General features: G+C 35.3%; 1 protein-coding gene across 4 annotated transcripts in view; it reads left to right on the forward strand.

Annotated features, from left to right (window-relative positions):
- The window catches only part of ZMYM2 (zinc finger MYM-type containing 2), a 109,539-nt gene that overhangs the window by 42,347 nt on the left and 43,583 nt on the right, over positions 1-23,609 (forward strand). For all 4 annotated transcript variants that reach the window (XM_088021780.1, XM_028105324.2, XM_028105332.2 and 1 more), the window contains 5 exons: positions 11,892-11,963; positions 15,796-15,946; positions 16,640-16,755; positions 19,826-19,942; positions 22,010-22,160. In XM_088021780.1, coding sequence (XP_087877906.1) covers positions 11,892-11,963; positions 15,796-15,946; positions 16,640-16,755; positions 19,826-19,942; positions 22,010-22,160 — 607 coding nt within the window. The remainder of the gene's footprint in view (positions 1-11,891; positions 11,964-15,795; positions 15,947-16,639; positions 16,756-19,825; positions 19,943-22,009; positions 22,161-23,609) is intronic.

The raw sequence follows: 23,609 nt of genomic DNA on the forward strand, positions 1-23,609 counted from the left end.
TAATTGTCTTTCCTTTTTTGTGAACTATTTGCTTACCTCTTTTACCCATTTTTTTGTTTGGGTTTTGATCTTCTCAGCTTTTTCCATTAAATTGAACATTTATTATGGAGCATCTGGGCCTCTGACTGTTGATCTCAGCTCAGGTCTTTATCTCAGGGTTGTGAGTTCAGGCCCCATATTGGGCTCCACACTGAGTGTGGAGCCTACATTAAAAATAAATAAATAAATAAATAAATAAATAAAATAGAACATTTATTTTAATGCGCAAAATGCATTTGTAATTTGTTTACAAACAATTATTTAACATCTGCCATGTTGCAGGTATTGTCTTAGTTGCTTGGAATAGTACTTGTGGAAAGTAAAGTAGACATAGTTACTGCTTTCATAGGATTTGCATTGGGGTGGCATACTTCAAATTAGTTAGTATTAGGAAAGCTATATGGTGATTGAAAGGACCAGATTAATCATAATCTTCAAGAATTCATTATAGTGTTTGATGTTTGATGATTATGTTGCATTTATTATCTTCTGATACATAGAAGGTTTGGTTAAGTGTTGGCTTTAGTAAGTTAGTGTGGGTTAAAATCCTGGCGGCACCAATCATCCATCTGTGTCATGAGCAAATTATTTAACCTTTGTGCCTTGCCTCATTTCACCGTGTGTAAAGTTGTGGAAATAGCAATCCCTGTCTTACAGTGTTTTTAATAAATGAAATCTGAGCCTTTCTTCTTGATTTTTAAAATCCTACTTCAAGAAACTGAACATTACCAATTCTCCATCAACCCGTTTGTGTTCTCTCCCAATTCTATCCCTTTCTGCCTCCTAAAAGATACCCACTGTTTTTGACTTCTAACATGGTTTGACTTTTTTATAAAGCTTATGTAAGTGGCATTAATATGTAATGATACCCTTCCATGTTATATATAACTGTGATTGGATGTTTATATAAATTTTTGTCATGTAACGTTTTAAATTTTATTCTCTTTAAAAAAAATAAATTTTATTGTCAAATTTAACAGTTTTCTTTTACTGCTTCTGGATTTTGTTTCATACACTTTCCTCACTCCCAGACTATAAAGGAATGCTTTTCATGTTCTCCTTCTGTTTGCAAGGCTTCATTTTAATATTTAAATCTTTAATGCATTTAATGGAATTTATTCTGGTATATTGTTGAATTATGTGTCAAATATTATCTGCGTCCAAATGATTGTCCTTGAGAATCAGCATTTTTGTGGTGTCAAGATGTCCTATCATAGAACAAGGGATTTCATTCTATTTGTTATATCAATATGTTCCTGTTAAATTCATAAATATTTTGGGACGCCTGGGTGGCTCAGTCGGTTAAGCGTCTGCCTGTCTGCCGCAATGGATTCTCTGGTCAGTGGGGAGTGTTCTTCTCCCTCTGCCTGCCCCTTGAGCTCTCTCCCTGCTTGTGGGCACTTTCTTTCACACAAATAAATAAAATCTAAAAAAAATTCACAAATATTTTTTTAATCTTCTTGTTGCTATTTTAAAGATTTTATTTATTTGAGACAGAGAGAGAGAGTGAGCGCTTGGCGACGTGGGCAGGAGCAGGGGGAATAGCAGGAGCGGGAGGGAGAGGGGAAGGGGAGAGAATCCCTAGCAAACTCGACACTGTGTGCTGAGCCCAACCCTGGGCTCTATCTCACAACCCTGAAATTCATGACCTGAGTAGGATGCTTAATTGAGCCACCCAGGCGCCCCTGATGCTATTTTAAATGAGGTTTTCTTTTCTATTATTTTATGTGTGTGTATACATGTATGTATGCACATATATTTTTTAATTGATTTTAAATACCTGCTATGTAACTAAATCATCATCATTGGTTAATTTTCTTGGATTTTTAACTAAACCATCATACCATCTGCAAATAGAGAAAGTTTAGATCTTTCTTTACATTTCTCATTCCCATTATTATTTTGTCTTGCCTGATGGCATTTCCTAATAACTCCAGTACAGTTTTGAATAGTGGAACTAGTAAATATCTTTGTTTTTCCAGTGGGAATTTCTTTGGTGTTTTCTTATTAAATTAGATGCTGGCTTTAGGGTTGAGGTAAATATATTTTACCGTATTAAAAAAATACCCATTGAATTTTGTTTTATTAAGTATTTTGTCAAAAATGAATGTTGAGTTTTGAAGGTCTTCATGTATCTATGGAGGTGATTTTTTCATATGTCTGTGGATGTGATTGTATGAATTTTTTTCTCTCCTTTTAATCTATTAATATGTGAATTATTTTAATGAGTTTTGTAATCCATCTAACCGTTCTTGCATTGCTAGAATAAACCATACTAGGTCATCGTTATATTTTAAATTTTAGTTGTCATTGTTTATATTTAGTACTTTCCCATTGGTATTCATAAGTGACATTGGGTCCTTAGTTTTCCTTTTTTGCGTGCATTCTTTGAGATGTCAGTGTTACAGTTGCTTTAAAAAAATGCTCAAAAGCAAAATTCTTTACATGCTTAAAACAATAAAAATGAAAATAAATGAATTAAATAATTAATACAAAAAGTTATGAAAAGAAAACAAACTAAAGAGAGAAGAAAAGAAATAAAAGTAGGAGTGAGTTAGGAAATAAAAGCAAAATAATCCAGAATGCTGCTTTTATGATAACTTAAGTTCCGTGAAAAACTAGACCAGCTGATCATTAATCTGGAAAAGAGGTTTAAAAATGCCCAAATTCACAAAAATAAGAAATGACAAAGTGGACTTAATCATCAAAACAGAGGAAATGGAAGAAAATCATTTCAAAGGGACTACTTTGTATACAACTTTATATAAAAATGTTGAAAACCTAGTTTGAGTAATATTCTGTGAAAATAGAATTTTTGTGTGTGTGAAAATATAATTTACCTAAATTGACTCCAGAGCAGATAAAATAAGGCAGAGAAATTTCCATAGAAGAAATAGAGATAGTTATCAATGAACTACCCCACAAAGAGAAACAGACTCTGATGTTTCTTTTTTTTAAGATTTTATTTATTTATTAGAGCACTAGCAGAGAGGGAGGAGCAGAGGGAGAGGGAGAAGCAGACTTCCTGCTGAGCAGAGACCCTGACGTGGGGCCCGATCCTAAGACCCTGGGATCTTGACCTGAGGTGAAGGCAGATGCTTAACTGACTGAGCCACCCAGGAGCCCTGACTCAGATGTTTCATAGGGAAATTCCATCAGATTTAAACTAGGTAATCGCATTGCTATTTTAAACCATTCCGGAGCATAAAACAGTAAGAAAATAACTCAAAGTTTTTTAAATTGTGATAAATGTATATAAAACAGGGGCGCCTGGGTGGCTCAGTCATTAAGCGTCTGCCTTTGGCTCAGGTCATGATCCCGGGGTCCTGGGATTGAGCCCCGCATTGGGCTCCCTGCTCGGCAGGAAGCCTGCTTCTCCCTCTCCCATTCCCCTGCTTGTGTTCCCTCTCTCACTCTCTTTCTCGCTCTGTCAAATAAATAAAATCTTAAAAAAAAAAATGTAGATAAAACAAAATTTCCAATTGGTTTGAAACTTTTTTAAGTATACAATTGTCATATGAAATACATTCATAATGTGCAATCATCGTCTGTTTTTAGAACTTTCAATTTTTTAATTTTTATTTTTTAAAGATTTTATGTATTTGTGTGTGTGAGAGAGAGAGCACACAAGCAGGGGGAGCAGCAGGCAGAGGGAGAAGCAGGCTCCCTGCTGAGCAAGGAGCCCGATGTGGGACTTGATTCCAGGACCCTGGGATCATGATCTGAGCTGAAGGCAGACATTTAACCCACTGAGCCACCCTGGCGTCCCTATTTTTAGAACTTTTTAATGACTCAAACAGAAACTGACAAGCCAATAACTCCTCATTTTCTCTTATCTCCCTGGTCCCTGGTAATCTCTAATCTACTCTGTGTCTTTATGAGTTTGCCTATTCTAGATAGTTCATATCCTTGAAGTCATACATTATCTGTCCTTTTGTGTCTAGTTTATTTCACTTAGGATAGCGTTTTCAGTTTCATCCATGTTGTAGCATTACTTTTTACCTCTGAATAATGCTCATATATAGGCCACATTTTGTTTATCCATTCATTTGTTGCAGGGCATTTTGGATGTTTCCAACCTTTTGGCTAGTGTGAATCATGTTGCAGTGAGCATTGGCATGCAAGTATCAGTTTGAGTCGTGTATTTTAGTTCTTCTAGGTATACCTAAGAGTGGATTTGCTTTGTCATAGGCTAATTTTATGTTTAGCTCTCTTAGGAACTGTAAAGCTATTTTCCGAAACAACTGTATTGATAATTGACATTTCTCACAACAGTACATGAGGTTTCCATTTACTGTACCTCTTTCCCAACACTTACTTTCTGTTTTTTAACATTTGTTTTTTATTTTAATCATCTTAGTAGATGTGAGGTGGTATCTCTTTGTGGTTTTGATTTGCATTTCTCTGATTACTAATGATGTTGAGTACATTTTTCGTGCTTATGGATGATTTGTATATCTTCTCTGGAAAAGTATCGATGTCCTTTGCCCATTTTTTTTTTAAAGATTTTATTTATTTATTTGAGAGAGAGAGAGAATGAGAGATAGCACGAGAGGGAAGAGGGTCAGAGGGAGAAGCAGACTCCCTGCTGAACAGGGAGCCCGATGTGGGACTCGATCCCAGGACTCCAGGATCATGACCTGAGCGGAAGGCAGTCGCTTAACCAGCTGAGCCACCCAGGCGCCCTCCTTTGCCCATTTTGAATTGCATTGTTTTTCCTTTTGTTTTTCAGTTGTAGGAGGATTTTTTTTTTTTTTTAAGATTTATTTGAGGTAGAGTGAGCAAGAGAGAGAGAGCATGAGCTGGTGGGAGGGGGGAGAGGGAGGAGGAGAAACAGGCTCCCCACTGAGTAGGGAGCCCACCCAGGACCTGAGCCGAAGGCAGACGCTTAACCAACTGAGCTACCCAGGCGCCCCTAGGAAGTTTTTTGGTTTTTTTTTTTTTTAAGACTTTATTTATTTATTTGACAGAGAAAGACACAGTGAAAGCAGGAACACAAGCATGGGGAGTGGGAGAGGGAGAAGCAGGCTTCCCATGGAGCAGGGAGCCTGATGCGGGGCTCGATCCCAGGACCCTGGGATCATGACCTAAGCTGAAAGCAAACGCTTAACGACTGAGCCACCCAGGTGCATCAGGAGTTTTTTTTGTTTTTGTGTTTTTAATATTCTGAATATTAACCCCTTATTTCTTAAGGTTTTTTTGTTTTTTGTTTTAAGATTTATTAATTTGAGAGAGAGCAAGAGTGAGAGAGAGAGTGCCCGAGCATGGGGCAGAGGGAGACGGAGTCTCAAGCAGACTCTGCACTGAATTCAGAGTGTGAAGCCCCTTTTGGGGCTCAGTCTCAGGACCTAGAGTTTGCCACCTGAGCCAAAACCAAGAGTGGACTGGCTGCTCCACCGACTGCGGAAAAACAATGCAATTCAAAATGGGCAAAGGAGGGCGCCTGGGTGGCTCAGTTGGTTAAGGGCCTGCCTTCGGCTCAGGTCATGATTCTGGAGTCCTGGGATCAAGTCCCGCATCAGGCTCCCTGCTCCCTGCTCGGCAGGGAGTCTGCTTCTCCCTCTGACCCTCCCCCCTCTCCTGTGCTCGCTCTCTCATTCTGTCTCTCAAATAAATAAATAAAATCTTTGGAAAAAAAAAAAGATTGGGTATTCTAGACCCATTCCAATGTTATGTGAATTTGAGTATCGGCTTTTCCATTTCTCCAGAAAAGGCTATTAGAATTTGGATAGTGATTGCACTGATTCTGTAGGTTGCTTTGGGTAGTATTGACATTTCATCAATGTTAAATCTTCCTGTTTGTGAATATGGGATGTCTTCCCATTCATTTAGACCTTTCTTAATTTCTCTCAGCAGTTTGTAGTTTTTAGTGTACAAGTCTTCACCTCCTTTGGTATATTTATTTATAGTATTTTATTTTTTTTAATTTTTTTATTTTTTCTAATTGGTTTTTTTTTTTAATTTTTTTTTAATTTTATTTATTTGAGAGAGAGAATGAGAGAGAGCACGAGAGGGAAGAGGGCCAGAGGGAGAAGCAGACTCCCTGCTGAGCAGGGAGCCCGATGTGGGACTTGATCCCGGGACTCCAGGATCATGACCCGAGCCGAAGGCAGTCGCTCAACCAACTGAGCCACCCAGGCACCCCAGTATTTTATTTTTTTTTAACACTATTGTTGATGGAATTGCTTTATTTCCTTTTCAGATTGTACATTGGTAGTATTTAGAAACACAACTGATAAATTTAAGTGTTGATCTTGTACCTGTAACTTTGTTGAATTTATTAGCTCTAGTAGCTTTATTGTGGATCCCTTGGGATTTTCTCCGTATAGAGTCATGTCATCTGCAAGTAGCAGTAGTTTTACCTCTTCCTTTCCAATTTGGATGCCTTTTATTTCTTTTTCCTGACTGTTCTGGCTAGAACTTTCACTATTTTGTAGACTAGAAGAAGTGGTGAAATTGCACAGCCATGTTTTGTTTCTGATCTTACAGGTTTCCTTGTGTCTTTGTTGAGTCCGATGTTAGTTGTGGGTTGTTCATATACGGCATTTATTATGTTGAGGTAGTTTTCTTCTATTCTTAGTTTGTTGAGGTGTTTTTTTTTTTAATCATAAAAGTGTGTTGGATTTTGTACCATTTGAGTTTATCATGTGGTTTTTACCTTCTTTGTGTTCAAGTGTTTTATTATATTCATTATCTTCTCTTGAACCACTTTTTGCATTACTGGTATAAATCCCACTTGGTTGTGGTATATAATACTTTCAGTATGCTGCTGAATGTGGTTAACATTTAACATCCTAAATTTTATATCTAATTTTAGGTGATAATTGGCATTTAAGAACTCTGCTCCTGTATAGCCACACCCTCATAAATTACATCTTAAACATTGCTTGCATAATAACATAGATTTACAGTTGTGTTTTGTGCATTTGTCCTTAAAATCATGTAGAAAATAAAAATTGGGCTTACAAACTGAAAATACAGCAATATTGTATTTTATATTTGCCCATGTAGTTACTTATACTAAAGACCTTATTTCTTCATTCTGCTGGAGTTACTGTCTAGTTTCCTTCCCATTTCAGCATAAATCTTTGACTCTCTTTAGCATTTCTTGTAGAGTGATCTAGTGGTAACAAATTCCCTCAGTTTTTTATTTGGGTATGTCTTTATTTCTTCTTCATGTTTGGATAATAGTTTTGCCAGATACAGTGTTTTTGTTTAAAAGTTTTTTTCTTTCAGCATTTTATATATGTCATCTCACTACCTTTTTGTTTCCACCGTCTCTGATCAGAAATTGGTGGAAAATCTTATTGAGGATTCTTTGTCCTGATGAATAGCTTGTCTCTTGCTACTCAAGAATGTCTGTGTCTTTCAACAGTTTGATTATAATGTGTCCTGTTGTGTGTCTTTTTGAGTTTATCCTACTTATAATTTGTTGTGCTTTTCAGCTTTGTAGATTTGTTTCCCATCATCATATTTATGAAGGTTTTTGCGATTTTTTTTTTTTAAGACTTTATTTGAGAGAAAAAGAGAGCGGGAGAGAGAGCACGAGCAGGGGGAGGGGCAGAGGGACAGGGAGAAGCAGATTCCCTGCTGAGCAGGGAGCCCTATGCTGGAATCCATCCCAGGACCCTGGGATCAGGACCTGAGCTGAAGGCAGGCGCTCAGCTGACTGAGCCACCCAGGTGCCCTCAGCCATTATTTCTTGAAATAATCATTCTTCTGGGCCTCTCATAACGCACATGTTGGTCTGCTTGATCTGTCCTATAGGTTCCTTAGGCTTTTTTCACTTTTCTTCATTTTTTTTTTCTTTCTGCTCTTCAGATTTCAATTTGGGGCCTTGTTAACTGCTAGTGAAAGTCCTGACTCTACCAGTTCTCATCTTGAGGGGAGGGTAGGTGACAGGGTACCTCGTTACTTCCTGATGGGATAGAAGTTCAGGCTTCCTACTTAGCCTTTTCTCACATCACCTTAGCTGGGTTGCTGCAGTGGGGCACCTCATTGCAGCCAGGTCAACAACGTAAGAGTCTAGGCTTTCCACTTGTCCTTTTCTTGTGTGGGTGGGTTTAGTGCCACATTGTTATTGTGGTGTTTGGATCAAGTAGAGGGGCTATTGACCAAAAGTTTTCTGTCTTTCTATGCCATAATTCGAATTGTATTTCTCCTATAGCTGTGTCGTTTTCTGTTGCTGGTTTCAAGATTTTTTTGTCTTTATTTTTATTCAAATTTTAACTTTAAAATTTTCAGGAATTTGTGATAATATTGTGATTCTTTCAGTTTATCCTTTCTGGGGTTTGCTCACCTTCTTTTATCTGTAGGTTTGTATCTTCTGCCTAATTTGCAATGTTTTCAGACCTTTCTTTGAATAATTTTTCAGCCCTATCTTCTTATTCCTCTCCCTCCAGGACTATAGTGACTTTTATTTTTTGTTGAAAGAGGCTAACTAGGGAGCCTGAACTTCTATATATTTTTTATAGTCCTACAGATCCCTGAGGCTCTGTTCTTTTTTATTTTTTCCATCCAAGTCTGTTTTCTTTCAGTTCAGTTTGGATAATTTCTGTATTTCCCTTCAATGATTCTTTCCTCTGTCTTCTCCATTCTGCTATTGGTTGGGGTTTAGTAATAATTTTTTTAGAATGGTGTTTTTTGTTTTCGGGTGTTTTTTAGTTTTAGAGGTAGAGTTTAGTGATTCATCAGTTGCACGTAACACCCTGTGCTCATTACATCAAGTGCCCTCCTTAATGCCCGTCCCCCAGTTACCCCCATCCCCCACCCACATCCCCTCCAGCAGCCCTCAGTTTGTTTTCTATATTAAGAGTTAGAATGGTGTTAATGTTCCAGAAAAACTAAGCAGATGGTACAGAGTTCTCATGTGATGGTCTTTTATTGATACCTTAAATCAGTAAGGTAACATTTGTTGCAATTAATGAACTGGCATTAAATATATTTGTTATTATGTTGTTATGTCCATACGTTACTCAGATTTCTTAACTTTTATATAATGTCCACTTTCTGTTCCAGGATCCCATCTAGGATACCACATTATATCCAATAATCATGTTACCTTAGGCTAGTCTTGGTTATGACATTTTCTCAGACTTCTGTTGTTTTTGATGACCTTGACAGTTTTTAGGATTTAGGTGTATTGTAAGATGCCCCTCTATTGGAGTTTGTCTGAAGTTTTTTCATCATTAGACAGATTGGAGATACAGGTTTTTAGGAGGAATGTCACAGAGGTGTTTACTTTTTAGACTGGCATTTTCATCACATCATGAGTATATCTATCAACATGATTTAAAATGACTGTTGAAGTTGATGTTGATCACCTGCTGCAGTAGCATTTGTCAGGATTCTCCATTGTAAAGTTTCCACCCCATTTCCATGTTGTACTCTTTTTTTTCCTTTTTTGGAGAGTGAGAGAGTGTGTGCCCAGCAGGGGAGAGGAGCAAAGGATTGGGGGGGCGGAGAGAGAGAGAGAGAGAGAGAGAATCTTGGGAGAGAGAGAATCATGGAGCATGGAGAAGCTCCATGCCTAGTGCTAAGCCTGAGGTGGGGCCCTGAGATCAGAACCTGAGCTGAAATCAAGAGTCCACCCTTAACCGACTGAGTCCCCCAGGCTCTCCCCTTGTTGTATTCTTGAGAATGAAGTCACTGTCTCCTTTAGGGTGGAGTATACAGCTAATTGGAATTTTTCTGCTTAAGAAATTGGTCCTTTCTTCTACATTTATTATTGTCATTTATTAATATTAGTAGGGACTCATGGATATTTTATAATTTGGGGCTATAATAAAATACAGTTTTATTTTGTTGATCAAAATTTTCTAGCTTTGGCCATTGGGAGCACTTTCACTTGGCTCCTGTGTTCTTTTGACATACCCTATCCATTGATTTTTAAAATTTCTGTTACTGATTTTTTTCAGTCCTATAATTTCCATTTGGTTCTTCTTTATATCTTCTATTTTTTTGATACGAATTTCTGTTTTTCATTGTTAAGTGTATTTTTATTCTTTGTTGAAACATTTTTATCGTGGCTGCTTTAAAAATCTTTGTCATAATTCTAACATCTCTGTACTTTCATTATTAGTATCTACTGATTGTCTTTTTCCATTTATTTTTATTTTTTATTATTTTTTTAAGATTTTATTTATTAGAGAGAAAGAGAGCAACAGAGGTGTGAAGGGCAGAGGGAGAAGCAGACTCCCTACTGAACAGAGAGTTCGATGCAGGAATTGATTCTGGGGCTCCGGGATCATGACCTGAGCTGAAGGCAGACACTTAACCAGCTGAGCCACCCAGGCGCCCATCTTTTTACATTTAAATTGTTGTTTTTCTGGGTTTTGATAGGATACATGATTATTATTTTTTTTTTAATCGAAGCTTGGAATTTTTGGGTATTATGTTATTATATTCTGGATCTTAGATAAACCTTCTGCTTTAGCTGGTTTTATTTGACACTGCTGTGGTAGGGGTAGGAAGGCCTAGCCTCAGTTTTGACAGGTGTAGGTTGAAATCCGGGCTCTCCATTTGGCTTCTGTTGACACCCATTGAGGTGGGAGAAACTCCCTGTTATTGCTGGATGAGGGTAGAATTCTGGTTCCCCTCTGGGCTTTGGCTGATCCACCCTAACTGGGAGGAGTAGGATTATCTCCTTACTGCTCCCTACTGCTATGTATCCACTGACACCAAATGATTCCATTCTGGTTTTATACTATCACTAAATAAAATAAAAATTATTTAAAAAGTGTTTTATCTTTCGTTCTATAAAATATTATTTTCATGTTTAATTCATATATTGCATGTTCATAGTTTACAAGTAAATAAATGGAAATCCATGTATACATTGTTACTTGACAAAGGGACACAATCAGACATGTTTGGAGACCACTATACAAGATGCTATAGTGAATGTCTTTTCCTATAGTCTGGGGAAACTAAAACTCTATGGTGATCTTTTCTTACCCTTGCCCTCCCCTCCCCTGTTTGTTTCTAACATTTAACTTGGCTGCCGTTTATATCCCCATTGCTGAATTAGTTTCTGGAATATACTGATACAGGTAATTAATAATCTAGATCCTGGAGTGGAGACTATATAATACTTAACACTTCTCTTTCAGTATTTTATTTTCCACTTTCTTGCATAATATTTTGACTTTAATGGAAAGCAGGATACTTTCTACAAGGAGTAAAGATATAAAGTATTATGTGCTGTAAACTGTCATGTGCTCTAAAAAGCGTTCCCAGAACAACCCATTTGCCAGTAATGAAAACTGTACCTGCATGATCTTCAAATCACTTAATTTAGAATGCTTTGTGGTACCATAGGCTGTAATGAGATCTTAGAATACGTTGTCATCTAAGAGGAATAAGTCATTTTTTTTGGCTAGGTCTACTTAGAAGCAAGTAAGTTTAAGGGTCTATTTATATTTATAATTTGTTACCTGTTATTGTTTTATCATTAAACAATTTTTTTCCTATAGGATAATTAAAATAATTTAATAATGGCCGTGGGGATAGAACAGATAGGCATTTTTTGTTTTTTAAGATTTTATTTATTTATTTTGAGAAAGAGAGAAAACAAGCTGGGAGAGGGAGGCACAGACTACCCGCTGAGCAGGGAGCCCCAAGCAGGGCTCGATCCCAGGACCCCCGGGATCATGACCCGATCCGAAGGCAGACACTTAACTAACTGAGCCACCCAGGCGCCTCCCACATAGGCATTTTTTAAAAGTCGGAATGAATTTGTAAGACACAAACAGACAAGAATCAACTTTGACAGATTGCTTATTTACCTTTCAATTAAGCAGCCTTTTTTTTATATGTTTTTTTTTTTAAAGTCTTTTAAAATATTTTTTTAGGTAGGTAGCCATCCAAGCTTCCTGAAGGAGGTTCGAGACCACATGCAGGACTCTTTCTTAATGCAGCCTGAGGTAAGCAGGACTGTAGCTGTGGTTAGCCCTTGACAATTTCATGTACTGCTACTGTCTTTATTATGTAACTGAAAAATCATGTGCATTTTGAAGTATATTAAATTTATGAACTAAAAATATGTCAGATGATGATTTTTTCCTTATATTATCATAGATAAACTTTATTTCACAAATTTTACATGTATTGTGATTTGTTTAATTTGCTTTTAGGTATTTTTATTAAAAATTATTTTCAGATAAAAAATTTATGCACAGTACCTTGTCCACAATAGGCATTTACCTGCGATACAAAAGGTCCTCTCTTTTGTGCCTACCTGAAAGATACTAAAAACCCTTTATTTTGTAAAAATTTCCAAACTCATATTCCTTTATCCAGATGAATAGATTAGTACATAAATATGTGAATAATAAATGTATACAATTAATAATTTTAACTCTAGGACAAGGAATTCATATTGATAATACTACTGCTATATGATTAATCTAAATACCTTATTCAAATTTTAAAACATTAATGTCCCTTGCAGCAAATGGAAAAAAAGTTATTTCTTGTTTAGGATCCAATCCTGGATTATAGGCCGTTATTTCTTTAAAAATATTTGTGTCTTCCCCCCTTCCCTTCTTCTGAGACCTTAATTCCAGATATATTAGATTTCCTGCTATTGTCCCATGGTCCCTGTGGCTCTATTATTTATTGGTTTTCATTTTTTGGTCTTTTTTTTTTTTCCTTCATTTTGGAGAGTGTCTTATTGTTGTATCTTTAATTTTACTAATCTTTTCTGATACACTCTTAGTCCCATATGGTTTATTTTATGTCTCAGATCTTGTATTTCTCATCTCTAGAAGTTCCATCTGGATCTTTTTTATATCTTCTATTCCTTTCCTCATTATGTTCATGTTTTCCTGTACTGCTTTCTTGAATATATCAGCATATTTATCATAGCTCTTTTAACATTTTTGCCTGCTATTTTCTTAGCTGTCATTTCTAGATCTGTTTCCACAGCTTGATTTTTTAACTTTCTATATAATGAGTTATATTATGTTTTGTGGAATGTTTAAAAGCCATTGTTTCATATCTTTTGTGTAGCTTTCTGGTTTTTAAAAGTGGGAGATTAAATCTAGTCTCATAGCTGGGGTTGGAAGTCCTGTCTGCTTTAATCTGAAATAGTTCCCTAGTCTTTGTCTTTCATGACCTTGACACTTTTGAATACTACAGGACATTTAGTAGAGTGCCCCTCAATTTGAAGTACATCAAGCTTTTATCTCTTGAGTACTTTCCCATGTGGTTCACTCACTTGGTCAAAATGTAGTAAAAGAAATGTATTACATATAATGTAAAAGAATAAATTGGGAAGTTTTATTTAAAATGTGATGATTAATTTTGATATTCATATAGAATTGGGTAAAATTTAAATGTACCATTTTTCAATGAGTAGACTGAAAATGAGCCAATTTGCCATAAGCTCCCTAATATATTTACCTTTACCTTACCAAGTATCTTGTTTTAATTAGTTCTACCTTATTCTTTTTCACTGAATTTGTAAGTAGGTTTATTTTCTCCCATGTCTGCATGGGGAATATAATAATTGTGAATTTGTTACAATTAATTTCATTTTTAACTCACTCAATGTATATTTATAGGATGAATGAAATTTAAATATTTGGATTGTTTACACATAAAACAAAACATGGCATGAACGGATATTTCTTTTTTTACTAATGTTCTTTCATTAAATGGGTCCTTTTATTTTTGAAGTAGTGGTGGCTGTGTTAAAATATTTTCAGTATTAATGATTCTATCTTTCTGATAGTACTTTCTCATTCTCTTCAGATAAAAGTATTTGTCAGTGTGGACCAGTTGCTTAGCTCCTTGTTTACTTGACCCAATTCAACTGGTCTACTTTTTATTGGTACGTCTTAAAACTTACTAATTACTTAACCATTCTGCCAATAAAATTATTGTCAACTTGAAGGATGTTTCTAATAAGTTAAAAAAAAATCTAATCCAGGGTTAGATTAGATGGTTGGACTTCATTTATATTAATAAAAGAATTCTTGATGGGTGCTGCTACAATGCAGGTCTTGTACAAACATCTGAGAGCTGCTTGTTTTTTCTCTGTAATCCTGTGATCTAATGGCAAGTGTCCTGATATTTTTAGTATTCCTAATTTGTACTGTGTTGCCAGATTTTTCTTTTCTCTTTCATTGTCTTATTGATGTGTTTTCTTTGACTCTTTTCCCATTATAAAAATTTGAATTATTACATAGGCCTCAGGAAAATATTTTGTCATTTCAAGCAAAAAACCAGCATCCTCCTCTATTGTCTTTGTAACACTGGGAAAGTCATAATTAGACCTAATAGGTTTGCAGTTATTCTTTTCTGTTCCTTGTTACCATTCTTTTACTGTTGATAAGTATTTCTTTTTGCAGTGTATGAGAGATTGAAGAATGGGTTCATTTCCACTTTGAAAAGTAAAACTTAGGACTTCCGCAAAGTGATATTTAAGTAAATGGGGGATAGGCAGCCTTGCTTATTTTCTATGGTATCATAAAAAATATTTGTTTTATGGTACCAGTTATGTTTTTCTATAAAGATTTTTTTTCTTTTTTTTAATGTTGATGTTAGTTATTTGTTTTTGGTTATTTTACCTTCAATTTATTACCTTTATTTTCTAAAATCCTGTGGCGCTCATGAAATTTGTCCGTGCAGTTTACCCATTTTGTTATTTTTGGCCTGATTGTCATTTTCCCTGACATCTATTAGTCATCCATCCATGGAACATTTTGAGGCCTTTTAATATCATTATATTGTACTAGATGCTGTTGGGTATGATGATGAATAAAATAACTTCAACATCAGGTGGAAAGATGGTTACAATTACTTTGCAATATGATATGTGGTATTTGATTTAGCAGCTTTTGATAGTTGTGTAACCACTCAGAAGAGAGAGCAAATACAAGTTGCACATTTTAAAGACTTGCTTTTCCTTATGTTTGATTTCTAATTGTGACTATCATGTTTTTAATACAAATACACCAGTTCATCTGCTGTATTTGTATTTTTGTAAGACTATGTATATTTCAGTAATACTGCTTTTGTCTAGTAATTTTCAAAGTGTATCTCCTTTGGTCTTACCATTATATATTTTACCTTGTTTCTTTGAATTACATGTTGGCAAATATTTACTCTTGCCAGAAGGATTGACTATTCTTACCTACTGACTAATTATTAGCTTTAGTTAATAGCCCAAAATTCTGTTAAATGACATTTTTTTTAGTTTAAAAAAATTTAAAATAATGGTGTTTTATTGTGGTTGAATGAGGTTTTAAATGTACTATATATAGGTGGTTAATTGGTTTTAAGAGAACTTCCAAAAAGTTCTTGAGACAACAGCACAGCTCAATGGAAAAAATATTTAACATCAAATTTTTCCTCTGAAGGACTGTAGTCATTTGATTATTAAGGCTTACACTTTGTTAGGTCCATTTAATTTCTTCTATGAAATGACAAGTGTGTCATGGTAAACAGAAAACACTGTGCCTTTGTTTTTCAGTTTATACTTTACCTATAGGTGGGGATTCTTTCAAACTAATTAATAGAGAAAACCCTATTTTTTGTAGGAGACTTAGCTGAGATCATTACTTTTGTGTGAACCTGATTTAGCTGCATTGTAGTTAACAGTTTGCATCCAGATGAAGATTTCTGACCCACTAAACCTGATTAGAGATTAACAGAATTGTTTTGCAGAGAAAAGGTGTACTGAAAAATATGATAATTTTTTCTAATTAAATTATAATTTTCTTAATTATCTTTTTATGTTTCAAATTTTAGAAATATGGAAAACTGACTACTTGTACTGGTTGCCGAACACAGTGCAGGTTTTTTGATATGACTCAGTGTATAGGTCCTAATGGATATATGGAGCCATATTGTTCAACTGCTTGCATGAACAGTCACAAGACAAAATATGCAAAATCACAAAGTAAGTTTCAGGTATTTGGAAAGCTAAAAAAACCTCAAGAATATGACTATAATTTCTTTTTTTTTTTTTTTAAAGATTTTATTTATTTGACAGAGACACAGCGAGAGAGGGAACACAAGCAGGGAGAGTGGGAGGGGTAGAAGCAGGTTCCCGCTCTGCGGGGAGCCCAATGTGGGGCTGGATCCTAGGACCCCCTGGGATCATGATCTGAGCCGAAGGCAGATGCTCAACGATTGAGCCACCCAGGCGCCCCAATAATATGACTAATTTCTTAACTACTCTTTCCCTTAACTTTGTTCTTATATTTAACTGTATAAACAATTTTTATTTATCACATTAAATTTTCTTAATGTAGACTTTTTTTAGTGGTTTTGACCGTTCCATATTTCTTTGATTTTCTTTAATTTTAAGTTATTGGTGAAATTCTGTCCATGTCTCCATTCTTAGCTGAAATTGTTTTTCCTTCCAAAGATCTAAAATTGAGATTGTTTCATGTATCCATGTATATTTTAGAGACATGATGTCAGACTCTTCATAATGATATTTTTTAAGGTATAAATCTTGGAAATTAATAAAAGAATAGCTTATAGAAGCTTCCGTTAAAAAAAAAATTTCCCAGAGGTCAATTAAATTTTTGTTCTAGACTTTTTATCATTTTATAAAGAAACCAGATATGTATCTTTTCTCTCCTAGGTTTGGGAATTATTTGCCATTTTTGTAAGCGAAACTCTTTACCTCAATATCAAGCCACAATGCCTGATGGGAAACTGTATAACTTTTGCAATTCCAGTTGTGTGGCTAAATTTCAGGTTTGTTATTTATTTTGGATAACTCTCACTCCCAGTAAAATACACATAGAAGATAAACAGTATAATATGCTTTATCTTTATTAAATGTGCTAATTTGTATGTAGTTTGTTGAAGGTCAAACTGCAGGGTGGAGATTATAGAGTCACAGTAGTAGACATAGCTGCAGCAGCTCACCACTTGGCATGGATAATCTAATTGACTTTTTAATTGTTTATGGTAGAGACTTGAAGGAAAATAAATTTTAGTATAATTGAGCTCAGTGACTGATGTGTACTATATTCTTAGTCAATGGTTTCAGTAACATGTGACTTAAGGGGAATTCTGTTTTATGATAAATGGATGAAGGACATAGGTATATTTAGCCTGGAAATGATGAGCATAAATGTTTTCTTCATATATTAGAAATATGCCATGTAAAATGGGGATGGGACTTGTCTAATATAAGATCACTTTAGGGAGACCCTTTTCATTTTCGTAAATGCAAAGAACTTTCTGGCATAGTTCTTTAAAGTTGGATTATGGATAATCTCAGAAGGTAGTATTACTGCAAATGTTCAAACTTAAATTCATTGATTACTTGGAAGGAATAGTTGAAAAGGGAATTTAGCATTAGTTAAGTGGTGTGAGTAGGTAGGTTTACCTTGCTGTAGGTGAAAATTTCAAGGTATTCAAAGGTTCAGACCAGTGCATAAAGCAGTGCTTCATGATTATCTTCCAGCAGTTCTACAATGCTGCAGACACTGTGTTCTGTGTTATTTGTTTTTAAAGATTTTATTTATTTGACACAGACAGCAAGAGAGGAAACATGAGCAGGGGGAGTGGGAGAGGGAGGAGCAGGGGGAGTGGGAGACAGAGAAGCAGGCTCCCCGCTGAGCAAGGAGCCGGATGCGATGCGGGGCTCGATCCCAGGACCCTGGGATCATGACCTGAGCTGAAGGCAGACGCTTAATGACTGAGCCACCCAGGCTCCCCATTCTGTGTTACTTAAATTGAAAATGTAGTCCATTAAGTATGTTAGAGTAGTTACAACCATTATTAGCATTTAAATTGAGGTAGTTTTTAATTCAGCCAGGTGAATTGTTTTTATTAATAGTTAAATCCTTGACTGAATTTAGGTAATAAACCATTTTCAAGACTAAACTTCTATTTTGGAAGTTGGGATCATGGACATTGATACATCCTTAGAGTGGTAAATATTGCTTCCGACTTGTTGGTTTTTCTTAAACTAGAAGTTAAGGAGTAAGGATTAATTAGATAAGAGAACAATAGTGTCTTTGGCATGCCGCTTCTCAGATTTCAACTTTATTTTTGATGTTGGTAAACTGGAAATGCTAATAGAAAATGTTTTAACTACTTTTTTTATTTAACTGAAACTTGTATTACCCATGATTTGAAGAGACAATTTGTATATGTACATTGTATATTTTAAAGAAACACTTAATGTAGACTGTTATTTCTGGGGACTGTATCCAGGTAAGTGTTGGCAGCCTCATCACTGTAACTCTGCATAAAAGTGATACAAAGAATAGAAAAGCAGCATTTTTTCCCTTTATCTTAAAACACACTATAGATTTTGAATTTTATGTTTTCATTAGATGATGTTTCCATTTCAAAATAAGGTAATTGGATAGTATGCATTTATTTTGAAAGAATAGTTAACCTTAATGGACTTACACAATTTTTTTTGAAACATCAGGGCACAGTGGTTTTTATTTAAAAAAATGTATTCACCTAATAGTTACTATCTTAAATCTGCATGTTTTCTTTAACAAATTTTAATTGTGTTGTACAGTGTATGCAGAAGTTTTAAAAAATGATGTTTTTTTGTGTAAAGATTCTTTCTTCTCTTCACTGCCACCCTGAAAAAATTTTTAACTTTTATACATTCAAAAGATTATATGTAATGTGTAATATATATTAGAGAATGATAAATATCAGCATACTCATCACTCAGGTTAGAAATTAGACCAAAACTTTTTTTTTAAAAGATAGATTTATTTTAGAGAGCGTGCCAACCATGGACACCCCCCCCAAGCACCATCCCACCCCCAGAACCCCCCCATTCCCCAGCATGGATGTGTGTGGGCATGCCTGAGTGGGAGGCGAGGGGCAGAGGGATGGGGAAAGAGAGAATCTCAAGCAGACTCCCTGCTAAGGGCAGAGTCTTATGCGAGGCTGGATCCCACAACCCTGAGATCATGACCTGAGCAGAAACCAAGAGTTGGATGCTCAACTGACTGAGCCACCCGGGCGCCTCTAGAACAAAACTTTTTAAGCCCGTGTATGCTTATATCTTTTTTTTTTTTTTGAAGATTTTATTTATTTATTTGACAGAGAGAGACACAGCAAGAGAGGGAACACAAGCAGGGGGAGTGGGAGAGGGAGAGGTGGGCTTTCCCGGGCTTGATCCCGGGACCCTGGGATCATGACCTGAGCCGAAGGCAGACACTTAACGACTGAGCCACCCAGGGGCCCTGCTTATATCTTTTCTTATTCTGTAAATTGTTTTAACTTTTTAAAATGTAATAAAACTAAAATTATTGGTATCAATTCCAGTCTGTAAATCTTTTTCCCCCTAAATTTGTAAAAGAAATGATCAATTTTATAAAAGTATTATGGGCTGTTTTCACTGATGGACTTGGAATTAAAATGATAGCAATACTGCATGTGGGACAAATTACAACTTAAAATACCTATTGGAGAGAACTAGGAGCCAGGTTTTTTTTTTTTAAATGTTTAAATACTAGTTCAGAACCTGGTTAACCTTAACTATTATTTGCTGAAGTTTTTTTAAAGGTATAAAATAATTTTTGAGCTGTATGATTTTTCCTTTTTCATGTAATTTTAAAATAAGTGGTAGTAATCCTGAATAAAAAATGAATTTCAGTTTCATAAACTTAGTGTACTAGTAAGTAATTTTTAAATACAAAATTCAGAAATACAATTTTATGTGAGGAAATATTTAAGCAAGAAACACTATTTTCTGGACATAGTCAAAATTTAACAGTTAGTTACAAATAAAAATTCTAAAATCTACATCAGACTCAGTATGTTTTGTTTTTTGTTTTAGGCTCTAAGTATGCAGTCATCTTCAAATGGTCAATTTGTAGCTCCAAGTGATATACAGTTGAAATGCAACTATTGTAAAAATTCCTTTTGTACAAAGCCAGAAATCCTGGAATGGGAGGCAAGTCCTATTTTATTATATATATTATCTTGCTTAAGTAAGAATCTAGTAAAATAATGATGGTGTTTCCATTTGATGACTGATTTCTTAGTGGACAAGGATTAGTTCTTCAGGTTTTCTGATGATTGAATTATTTATTTTGTGGCAAGAGCATCAACAAAGGATCTGTTTATTGAAGTCATATCCTTTATACATTATATTTGTAATAGTGTACAGGATGTTACTTTGTTTAGCTACATACTTGGAGCATCTGTTTGTACCATATTTTTCCATTTTACCCCATTCTTATTAAATATTGTTTGAACTATAGTGTATTGCCTGGTACCTGTACAGATTAGAATTTGTTAGTCATTTACCATGTTGTCATTTAACATTTTATAATTGTTTTAATAAAAGAATCCTAATATAAATTTATTTTCCCTTTCTCATCACTCTTGCCTTCACCACTTTACTAATTTACTTTGCCATATATTTTTGCCATTAGCAACACCTGATCATTATTTTTTGTTTAAATAAGGGAGCAGTGATGGATGAATGCATGGATGGATGGATGGATGAACAGACAGGTGGACCTGGCTGAAAATTGCTTTCTTGATCAGTGTTCATCTTTGGCCATTCTTTCTTTTCACCTTTTTTGAAGGCATGGAATATGTAATAAAATGGTGTACAAGACATAGTACTAACAGTAGATTGCTTTTGAACTAAAATTTGTTAGTGGCTATTGGTAAGTCAGTCGCTGAGTCCTAGGAGAAAGGTGATAACCAGAATCTGACTAATGATTACTAAAGTACTTCGGAAATCTGAAATTTCATTATTTTAACACTCTAGTCCCTAGAAAATTACTGAGCATTTAAACCAATTATTCTTGGAGACTATTGTTGGCACCCAGTGATGATTTTTAGTGACTAATACCCTCTTTAAGTCATAGCAGAAAAAATGTTGAAAGTCTAGTAAGAATAAAGGAATGGTAGGGGATGAGGAATGAAATCCATAAGCAAGCACAGAGAATAATGTTATATAGGGAATAAAGATCCTGCCTAGATTGAATTTTTATAATACTAGATGAAATTGAGGTCCTTTCTACCATCTCCATGTTAGTGCTACCTGGCTTTTGTAGTCTTGGTGTTGCTTTTATTTACACGGAGGTTACGTTTTGGAAGGAGGTAAGAAACACTGTCTATCAGACTGAGAGTTGAGCCTTTCACTCGGGCGATTGAGAATTCAAGGGCCTCTTTCTTCTCATTCCACTGTTGGCAGTTGTATTTTCTTTGTTGCTGTTTTTCCTCTTATAAGTTACATGTCCACAATGGGGCAACTTTCCACTGATTGCCTTATTACTTGAGTTGGTTCCTAGACTCTTTCACCTTCCTTGTCTTGGTCTTCGGCTGTCTTTGCCCCGTTAGGTAGATGATTAGACCTAGTCTATGCCCTCCATAATAACAGAGGGGAAAGGGTGCTGCCTCGGGAATTATAACTTGTTTGTGTTTGGCTGGTTTCTGGAAGGTAGCTCTGGCTATTGTAGGTTTGGGGCCAGTAGAAATGACTAAATAATGCTAAACTAGCTCCATTCAAGGGAACCAACTCAGTCTAAAGTTTAGCAGCACACTGTATCATGGCCCCAAGTTGAATACTTTATCCATAATAGGTCTGTTACTATTAGCGGCGGTAGGAATTTGATTGAGTCTACTTGACTGTACTCATCAAAGAATATTTCTTTTTGAGTTAAACTGATGTTAATGTCATATTTCTCATCTTTTTGTAGTTTACCCATGTATCTTCCATTGCTTTCTTCCCGTTTCTCCAGTTCTCTTAGCAACACCAGACTGCCATCTTGTTCTAGTGATACTTTTATAATTTCACTGAGTAATTTTGGGGTAGTTAATGGTATTGAATTTTGTGGAGTTTTTTCTGAGGAAAAAAAAAAAGAAATTTATCCCCAAGGATTATCAATCACATTAACTGGGTAAATGATTTAACTTTGTTTCTGTAAAAGTGACTTGTTTATTTCTTAAACTTGTTCTTGAGGTGGTTGTCATATACTTACCAAGGTTCCCATTGTGCATTTAGAACAAAGTGCATCAATTCTGCAGCAAAACTTGTTCAGATGACTATAAGAAGTTGCATTGCATAGTTACATATTGCGAATACTGTCAAGAGGAGAAGACTCTTCATGAAACAGTAAATTTCTCTGGCGTTAAGAGACCTTTCTGTAGTGAAGGCAAGTGTATATACAGTGTTGTTCATAATTTTTATTAATACTTAATGTTAATTTTTTGCCCAAATATTTTAAATATATAACTACATATGTCCAGAGTGGCTGTACAATTTTAGTGTAGCTGAACAAAAAAAAATTGAAATTGATTTTCTACTGACTTGTTTTGTTATTTTAATTTGTAGACCTCTGGGCCTCAAGGTATTTTATCTCTAAAAATTTAAAAATCTTTTTTCCCATTAAAAGGAAGTTTTGAAAATAAAAGCATTATTATATGTCATTTCTAAACATAGAAATTGTGATCTGAAAGTTGATTTTACAAGTGGATTAGAATTATTTTCCATTGGGTTCATTTCCCTGCCCAGCTTCGTGCCTAGCCTACAAAGGTTTTTAGTATACCAGAAAGAAAATCATATGTGGCATTACTACAATGGGAAAATACTTCTAGGTTTTTAATTTGGGATGCCAGGCAAACACTGGCTCTTGTTACTGTATGTTCAAGAATTCTTTTCTCCTCTCATTTACACTTTTGCTGCTCTGGTACCAGGCAGCTGATTATAGAAATAAACGCCTGTTCTCATTCTAATTCTCCAGAGATAGGAACAAGGATTGTAACTATGGGTTTGGGGCTCTTGTTATTATTACTTTTCCCCAACTGTCACATTCTTGCTCTAAGCTGGCTTTCAGTTTCTATTCTTTCTTTAGCCCCAGGCACTGAACTCTCCCAGCTTTTCTATCTGCTATCCTCATCTGTCATTTTCCAGTTAGTTACCCCCCGCCCCCATCCACTTTTTATATGGATTTCTGCTGCTGGTTAGGGGTAAGAAAAAGGTTGGAAAATCCTAAATGCCAGCAGTATTGAATGACTGAAAACTCAAAAGATCTATCAGTCCATTCCATCAATGCCTTCGTTTGATACATTATACATTTCACATATGAGGTTATGTATGTAAGAGGGTACTGCTTATAAAACAAGGCATTCCTCTTTTTATAAGTTCAGTTGAGTACATTTCACCTGATGAGAAAGGTAACCATGTTTACTGTTAAGATCATAGCCGTGATGAAAAGTGACATAGTGTTTAATTGAAAAGATTGATTCTGAATTAATTTAACTCCACACCTGAATTTTTATGCAGTGCGAATCTTAGTGATTCGTAAGTCTGAATATATTGGTGTTGATGGCTGACATACCTATCCATGATCTTGTACTACTTAGATTATATGGATTTTACTAAAATGAATAGACAAGTAGCAGCAAATAGAATTGACATATGAGTATAATTTTCAGTTGGAGGGACTTAATATCTTTAGGCAATAAAAGCTTAAAAAGGACGTGTGTCTTTTTCCTGTTTAGTAATACATTTTGTGCTTTCTCTAACTGCACCTAGTTCTCTCCTGGAACTTGGCCGAAATAACAAAACATGTAATACCTAGTATTACCATCAAAATCTAATT

The sequence above is a fragment of the Eumetopias jubatus genome, unplaced genomic scaffold (assembly GCF_037043125.1).
Source record: "Eumetopias jubatus isolate StellerSeaLion01/CBP00866 unplaced genomic scaffold, mEumJub1_p1.0 scaffold_3, whole genome shotgun sequence".
Taxonomy (NCBI): domain Eukaryota; kingdom Metazoa; phylum Chordata; class Mammalia; order Carnivora; family Otariidae; genus Eumetopias; species Eumetopias jubatus.